General features: G+C 33.8%; 1 protein-coding gene across 1 annotated transcript; it reads right to left on the reverse strand.

Moving 5' to 3' along the window:
* Positions 1 to 5152: 5152 nt before the first annotated feature.
* On the reverse strand, positions 5153 to 5851 carry LOC112038812 (uncharacterized). The gene has a single exon (XM_024071673.1). It carries the CDS (start codon positions 5849 to 5851, stop codon positions 5153 to 5155), a length of 699 nt encoding a protein of 232 aa, XP_023927441.1.
* Positions 5852 to 8907: the final 3056 nt, after the last annotated feature.

Here is an 8907-nt window from a genome sequence, read left to right on the forward strand (position 1 = left end):
TAGCCTTTAATCAGTCATCCCATGGCTATATATTGATTTTTAATTTTCTAAAAATTTTGCAAGTATGAAGGATATAAGAAGAAGATGTAATTCAATAGTGGAATTTTCAAAATTCACCCCTAATAAAAAAGATATTGAGTAAAGTTGTAGATTTAGACTACAACCAATTTTGTAGCTAAATTTTGTCCATATAAAAAATAAGAAATAAAGTCAAAAGAATAATAACCAGAGTTTTAAATTTTACCAAATATTAAATAATCATGGTAAGATTGCATAGGACAGTTTTTGTTTAAGCCATGTAATTCAAAAATATTTAAAAAGATTTTTAAAAAGACAATAACATCTTATTACAGAAAATAATTAAACACTAAAAACATATTATACAAATTCCATATAAAAATAACTTTGACAAATTTAATATTTTTTATAAATAGTAAAATTTTACATTATAAATATTTTAGCATTTTCATGTAATATGAATGGCTAAAGAATATTAGATATAAAATAAAAAAAAATAATAAAAAAAACAAGTAAAATTAATGAGTAATTGAAACTTCTTGCTATAGTTTCTTTAACATACATATTCATATTTTTCTTAGAAAATAAGTTTCTTTAATATACATTTTCGAATTTTTTTTTTTTAAAAGTCGAGTAGAAACAAACTCAAAAATTATGAGTGTTTTCAATTAAAAAAATAATCGTCAAACCGTTGAAAAGAGATGAAAAAGATGACAAAAAGTAGAAGACACTCAACTGGCATAGAACATCCCAAAATGCCAAATTCCTAAATTTTCAAAACCCTAGATAGTGTATTTCTAGAGATTAGTGAAGTTGTGGGTTCTTAACTTAAAAAATGAATGAATTCATTTCCTAATCTATCTTAAATATTTGCATTGATATAGCATATTAAATATGCTAAAATAGATGTAGAAGCCTAAGTATAAAAAAAGCAATACAAGAACATGTATACAAGGGTTGTGTGGTTCAGCCTTACGGCCAACGTACACGGAGAAAACTCTTAACGGTTACATCTTTAATATATGAGAGTGTAATACAAATCTTGTATTACAATTACATAATATGTGTATATATAAGAGGCTAAACCCTAAACTAATTATACACTAACTATGGTACTATTGAAAAATTATAAGGTCTTGGTCGTAACTACAATTTATTAAAAGTACATGGTTTTTTTTTTTTTTTTTTTTTTTTTTTTTAAATTTTATATCCTAGTTACATTCTATTAAATGTAAAAATTACATATATGCACTATCTATTGATCAAAGTTTTGAAGTTAAGTTACAAAGTGAGAATGTGTTAAGCACCCACTTTGTCAAATAGGAACTGGTCTTCTACATTAAGGTGGCCAAATTACATGATGTTGGGAATATTTTAGTGAGTAAACAAGTTTCTATACAATAGATAATAACTCTAACAATTTGCAAGAACATAAAATAAAAATAAGTTTAGAACAATTTCACAATGCTATAGAATCACGCTGTGAAAGTATTATCCTTAAATGTTGATTCGTGCCACTCAGAGTGAAACTCAGTGCGATTGATTTTCTTGACCAAACAACCCACAAGGATTAGATTATAGCGTTAATCTTCGTGATGGACGCACTTCCATTGATGAAGGTTCGTGAACAACCTTCTAATATTGCTTTTCCTTAAAACAATTAAAATTGTAGAAAAAAGATATATATGGGATAGAAAGAGAATAGAAATTGTGTATATGGAAATATAGAGTAAAAAATGACTTATAGGAAATGGTGTAGTGATGAGAATTATATAGGTCATTCATGACAATAATAGCATATAGTTATTAGTTACTAAAAACTCATAAAAGCCCAAATGCTAGACTACCAATTATTGTTAAAAGTGTTTGAAATATGAAATAATAAAAAATAATAAAAGTGTTTCAAAAATACACCCACACCAACATATGTCCCATCATACAAACATGTAAAATCACAAAGCATATCATACAATCATTTTGGATGAATTGAAATATGAAGTTGGAACATGGAAATTTGAATTCTGAAATTTGAAAAATAAAATTTGGATTTTGAAAAGAACATATGAACAGCACAAAACATGAATTTATTTTGAGGGAGTTAAAGGAAAAACAAATTTGACTAGATTTTTTATATACCTTTTGTATTCAACATAACAAATTGATTGAAACATGGTAAAGAACAAACAAAATTTTAAGTTTAGTATACAAAAATGTTGAGATGAAAAATAAATTTTTATTTGTGACTAGGATTAAGCATGAACAATGTATGAGCATTTGGCAAATGAAGAACATGCAAGAACAAACGTGATTTCATATGAAATTATTAATAAATTAAGATCTAACATCACAAAAAAATAAAGAACATGCAAAAACGAGCAAAGTTTCATATGATTTTACCTTAGAACAAAGATCTAGCATAAGTCCGGTGTAGGAGAGGAGGCATTCAACAAATAGCCTTTCCGTTCNTAAAAAAATAATCGTCAAACCGTTGAATGCAATGAGAGATGATGGTTGGTAAGTTTTGGTCTTGACAAAGGGAGATCTTTGATGAGAAAGAGTGAAAGATCAAAAAAGTAGAAGACACTCAACTGGCATAGAACATCCCAAAATGCCAAATTCCTAAATTTTCAAAACCCTAGATAGTGTATTTCTAGAGATTAGTGAAGTTGTGGGTTCTTAACTTAAAAAATGAATGAATTCATTTCCTAATCTATCTTAAATATTTGCATTGATATAGCATATTAAATATGCTAAAATAGATGTAGAAGCCTAAGTATAAAATAAAGCAATACAAGAACATGTATACAAGGGTTGTGTGGTTCAGCCTTACGGCCAACGTACACGGAGAAAACTCTTAACGGTTACATCTTTAATATATGAGAGTGTAATACAAATCTTGTATTACAATTACATAATATGTGTATATATAAGAGGCTAAACCCTAAACTAATTATACACTAACTATGGTACTATTGAAAAATTATAAGGTCTTGGTCGTAACTACAATTTATTAAAAGTACATGGTTTTTTTTTTTTTTTTTTTTTTTTTTTTTAAATTTTATATCCTAGTTACATTCTATTAAATGTAAAAATTACATATATGCACTATCTATTGATCAAAGTTTTGAAGTTAAGTTACAAAGTGAGAATGTGTTAAGCACCCACTTTGTCAAATAGGAACTGGTCTTCTACATTAAGGTGGCCAAATTACATGATGTTGGGAATATTTTAGTGAGTAAACAAGTTTCTATACAATAGATAATAACTCTAACAATTTGCAAGAACATAAAATAAAAATAAGTTTAGAACAATTTCACAATGCTATAGAATCACGCTGTGAAAGTATTATCCTTAAATGTTGATTCGTGCCACTCAGAGTGAAACTCAGTGCGATTGATTTTCTTGACCAAACAACCCACAAGGATTAGATTATAGCGTTAATCTTCGTGATGGACGCACTTCCATTGATGAAGGTTCGTGAACAACCTTCTAATATTGCTTTTCCTTAAAACAATTAAAATTGTAGAAAAAAGATATATATGGGATAGAAAGAGAATAGAAATTGTGTATATGGAAATATAGAGTAAAAAATGACTTATAGGAAATGGTGTAGTGATGAGAATTATATAGGTCATTCATGACAATAATAGCATATAGTTATTAGTTACTAAAAACTCATAAAAGCCCAAATGCTAGACTACCAATTATTGTTAAAAGTGTTTGAAATATGAAATAATAAAAATAATAAAAGTCGTCCGGTACAGGAAGTATTCATCAAAGATTATAAAGAGAACGCATAAGTTTCCTATTTAGATCCTAATTAGCATGGCAAAGCAATTTGAACATGAAAACACAAACACCATAGCAATTACAACAACTTAAATATCATAAAAATATAAGCATCATAATCACACAAGCATGATAACATTACAACAAAATTATGAAAGAAATTACCTGCATATAATTAAATACAAACAAGGAGGGAGAAATTACCTGCATATAATTAAATAGGAAGATGATCATGTATGCCTAACTTTGTTGTTTCCTCTAGAACTCTATAGGAAATATTCTAGGGTCTTAGAGAGAAAGCAAAAAGGGTTGTTTACACACTTAGAATCTTGGCTGAAAAAAGTATGAAAAATGGCTTCTATTTATAAGGGGAAAGAAGGCTTTAGAAGAGGGTGGAGCCTCTTGAGCAGTGCCGCTTCATAGCCATCAAGTTTTAAATTCAAATATAAAAGGGATTTAAGGTGGTTGCATAAAATCTCATTATGGGATTGACACTTGTGTCGGGGGCGGTTTTTTGCGCGTGGCCACGTGTCTTCTGCTGGAAGTGTGACTTTGCTAAGCCCGAATTTGTTTTGGGGAGTTCAACCTGGAACTCGACATTGGGCCGCATAAACCAATGACTTCTAGTGTACTTTTAAGCCTACAAAATAGATAAAACCCAAAGTCTTAGAATCATGATAATGGTTGAAATAAATAAATAATATGCTTAGCATGATAGCTTTGATTAAATGGTGAGTTGATACGTTATTATTATATATATTAAGTGATGTCCAATATTAGAAAATAATTAATTAGGTATCAAATGTCCAATAATGGGATGAGTCCAATAGTCCATATCCAGCTGTGGTTCATGGTTCATGTTCAACATAATAAGGTGTGTCCAACAATGGTCCATGTCTAAATAATATATGTCCAATGGTAGTTCATTTCCAAAAAATATGTGTCCAGTGGTGGTTCATGTCTAAATAATATATGTGCAGTGGTGGTAGATCGATTTATTAATATGTATGTTCATTAATGAAGTATTAGTGAGATCATGTTTATTAAATAGTGAGATGATATTAAAGTAACTTGCATCCAGCGGTAAAATGATAACGAGTTAACATACACTTAATAATGTAATTTCAAAGATGGAGAAAACATGGACTTATCTTTTATGTTTTTTTTTTTTTTTTTTGATAGTAAAACCATTACTTAAGTTTCATTATTTAGGACAACTATCCAATGCGATAACATCCATATGAATTTGAGTTACAATAACATTGGGGGTATCTTCCACCAAGATCAAACATTCTTGTACATTAATAGCTTCCTTAGCCATGAGATGTGCAGCCATATTGCTTTGTCAGCGCACATGAGAACAACTCCACGAGCTAAAAGCAGATAGCCCCTGTTTTGCCCCTTCCACTATTTTCTGTATAAAGCATGGGCCTGGGTCAGTCCCTCCAACAGCCAACACTATCGTTTGGGCGTCACTTTCCATATCAATATCCCCCAGTCCTAAGTCCCTAGCCAACTGAATTCCCTCCTCCACTGCCATCACTTCAACCTCCAAAGCCCCAAGGGGGAAATGTACTTTTTTACTCATTGCCTCCATTAACAATCCTTCCTCATTTCTGATGACTACCCCAACACCACAACAACCCATTTTCGCGAAGACCGCCCCATCCACATTTACCTTATACCTCCCCTTTGTCAGAGGTCTCCATTGGTTGTAGCCCGATGCCATTCCCTGCGAGCTTGAGTTTTGACTTTCTTGCACTTCCTTCCTCAACTCATGGGCTTCCTTGGCAATTCTCATCTCCTCTTTGCACTTCCCCTCATGTTTGAAACTATTTCTGTTGTTCCAAATGAGCCACGCTGTAATAGCAAACAAATCCCAATCCAAATCCACCCTTCTTTCTTTCAAAGCCCAAACCACATCCACAAAATCCCTTGTTGGATGATTCAGCATAAGCAGCCCGAGTTCAGCTTCCTTCCAAACCTCCTTTGCAAATTTGCAATTCCATAAAATGTGAGTAGAAGACTCACAGCCACCACACATGCCGCACTTGTCATCAGTACATACTTTCCTTGTAGGAAATTTAGTTGGCAAGATATCTCTACAAGCCCTCCAAAAGAAATGTTTTACTTTATTTGGACATTTGAACTTCCATATTCCCTACCAAAACTGAGACATTTTAGCTTTGTTCGACCCTTCTCCCCTTTCTAAATAGGAACCCGACCTCTGCAAGAGCTTTAAGGACACCCAATACGCAGTCCTAACCGTTAAAAAGCCATTTTTGGCCCAAGCCCACACCTCAGTGTCCTCTAACAGCCATGGACTCAACGGGATACTAAAGATTTTTTCTGCACCCAGGGGAAGGAAAGTCTTTTTATCAAGTCTGTTTTCCACCCTCCATACTCACTGTCAATGTGTTGATCCACCCTTTCCAGCTCCATGCCTAGTCCTTGGGGACTCGTCACTTTGAATGACTTCGATGAAGGTAGCCACCTATCACGCCAAATCTTCACACTTCTCCCGTTCCCCACAATCCACCTCGAGCCAACTTCGATGGTTTCCCTCGCTGCCATTAAACTTCTCCAAACGTAAGATGGTTTCTTTCCTACCTGTGCCTCCATGAATGAACACCCCGCAAAGTACTTGGCTTTAAAAACTCTATGGGAAAGGGAATCTAGATTTTGCTTAAGCCGTCAACCTTGCTTTGCTAGAAGCGCCATATTAAAAGCCCTTAGGTCTTTAAATCCCATCCTACCTTTTGATTTGGGTGTGCAAAGCCTCTCCCAAGACATCCACGCCATCTTCCTTTCTTTGTCTCTTTGTCCCCACCAAAATTGGCTCACCATGGAGTTTAAATCTTTACACAAGGAATTTGGAAGTTTAAAGCAACTCATAGTATATGTCGTAGTCGCTTGAGCCACTGCCTTAATAAGAATCTCTCTTCCCACTGCAAATAGCAATTTACCCTTCCACCCCGCTATCCGCCTCCCAACTTGATCTTTTATATGGTTAAAAGCCTTCTTTTTTCCCCTCCCCACTAAGGTAGGTAATCCCAAATACCTTTCATGCTTATGAATAATTTGTGCCCCAAAGCTAGTTTTTATTTCCTCTTGGACAGCTCCGCATGTATTCTTCCTGAAGAAGAGCGATGTCTTCTCTCTATTCAATTTTTGCCTCGACTCCCTTTCATAGTCTACTAGAACCTTTAGCACCCTATTTCCTTCCTTTACATATGCCTCCCTAAAAATTATACAATCATCGGCAAACAAGAGGTGAGAGATCCTAGGTGCCCCTCGACACACTGAGATTCCGCTTATCAACCCTTCCCTTTCCTCCCTTCTCAGCATTGCAGTTAAACCTTTAGCACACAGCAGAAAAAGGTAGGGGGATATTGGATCCCCTTGTCACGGCCCCCTTGTCGGAATAATATTGCCTTTTGGTTCCCCGTTGATTAGCACCGAGCAGGAAACTGCGGATACACACATCATGATTAGCCTAATCCACCCCTCCTGAAAACCTAACCTCCTTATTATTGCCTCCAAAAATGCCCACTCGACCCTATCATATGCTTTGCTTATGTCGAGCGTTATAGCCATCAAACCTTTTTTTCCTTTCCTCCTTTGGTTGATACAATGCATCATCTTAAACGCCACTAACACATTATCTGTGATTTGCCTTCCCGGAACAAATGCACTTTGAAACTCATCTATCACAGGCGGTAGGATCTTCTTTAGCCTGTTCGTAAGAACTTTGGAAACAATTTTATACACAACATTACATAAACTTATTGGTCTAAATTTAGTAATTTTTTGAGGGCAATCCACTTTTGGGATAAGACAAATGTATGTTTCGTTTAAGCCCTTAGGCATAACTCCCGTATTTAGAATATTGAGAACACAATTTACTATAGATTGACCCACCACATCCCAATACTTCTGGAAAAAAAATAGGAGACATACCATCGGGGCCGGGAGCCTTCATTCTTTATATGATTTGTGGCTCTGGCCGTATAGCATCACTTTGTTCTTTATATGATTTGTGGCTCTAGCCATATAGCGTTAATGAGCTTATAACCTTCATATTTTGTAGCTCTAGCCGTATAACATCAGTGGACTTAACATTTCAGCAGTATAAGAAAATGAGTCCAGCAGTATAATTACATTAGTCGAGTGGTATAATGATAATGAATAAAATATACTTAATAATATAAATTTGAAGATAAAAATATAATGACTCATCTTCATATTTTGTAGCTCCAGCCGTATAACATCAGTGGACTTAGTATTTCAGCAGCATGAGAAAATGAGTCCAGCGGTACAATATGATATTATGAGTCCTTTCATGGTGACCTCATGATTGAAGGGGAAAAATGGGTGCAATTGGAGGGAGAGAGAATATGTCCAGTCGTGTGCATAGGTTGGTTAAGTTCATCCCCTTTCGTCATGCACTTAAATGACTTTCCCCATATATTGCTCTTTTAGTTTTTAGTCAAATATGAGTGATGTTGCCTTCCATGAGAATGACTTCTAGCATTATAAGTTTTTGCCTTTCATAAGAAGGGCTTTTAGCATTATAAATATATGTCTTCCATGAGAAAGGGCTTTTAGTAATAAGTTCTTGGAAGAGTGTTTGATGTGTTTTAAGATGTGTGGAGATAGTAAAAAATATATATATTTTGTGAGATATGGTGTTTGTAATATGTATAGGAATTATATGTAGATACTTTGTTGAACATGGATCTTGTATATGTATACTTTGTGAGACATGGAGTTTAAAGATATATGAGAACTATGTATGGGCACTTTGTGAGGAATGTGTTTGTAAAATATATGGAAATGTGAGATAGATAATATGAAGGTTAAATATAGTAAATACATGAGATTATAGCTGTTGCTGGAGTGGTTTTTTGTGTTATGTCATGGGTTATGTTGCTTTCTAAGAAGAGAGATTTTGTATGAGAAATAAAGAATGAGATGGAGATGTGTTATTGGGCAGCAAAATGATGAAGTTTCAGAATATTAAAGTGTGGGAGAGAAGGATAGTGTTTAATGGTGTGGTGTAATAGGTGTGATGTAATGGTGTTATTTAAGAAGAGATAT

Source organism: Quercus suber, unplaced genomic scaffold, assembly GCF_002906115.3.
Source record: "Quercus suber isolate HL8 unplaced genomic scaffold, Cork oak 2.0 scaffold_368, whole genome shotgun sequence".
NCBI lineage: Eukaryota > Viridiplantae > Streptophyta > Magnoliopsida > Fagales > Fagaceae > Quercus > Quercus suber.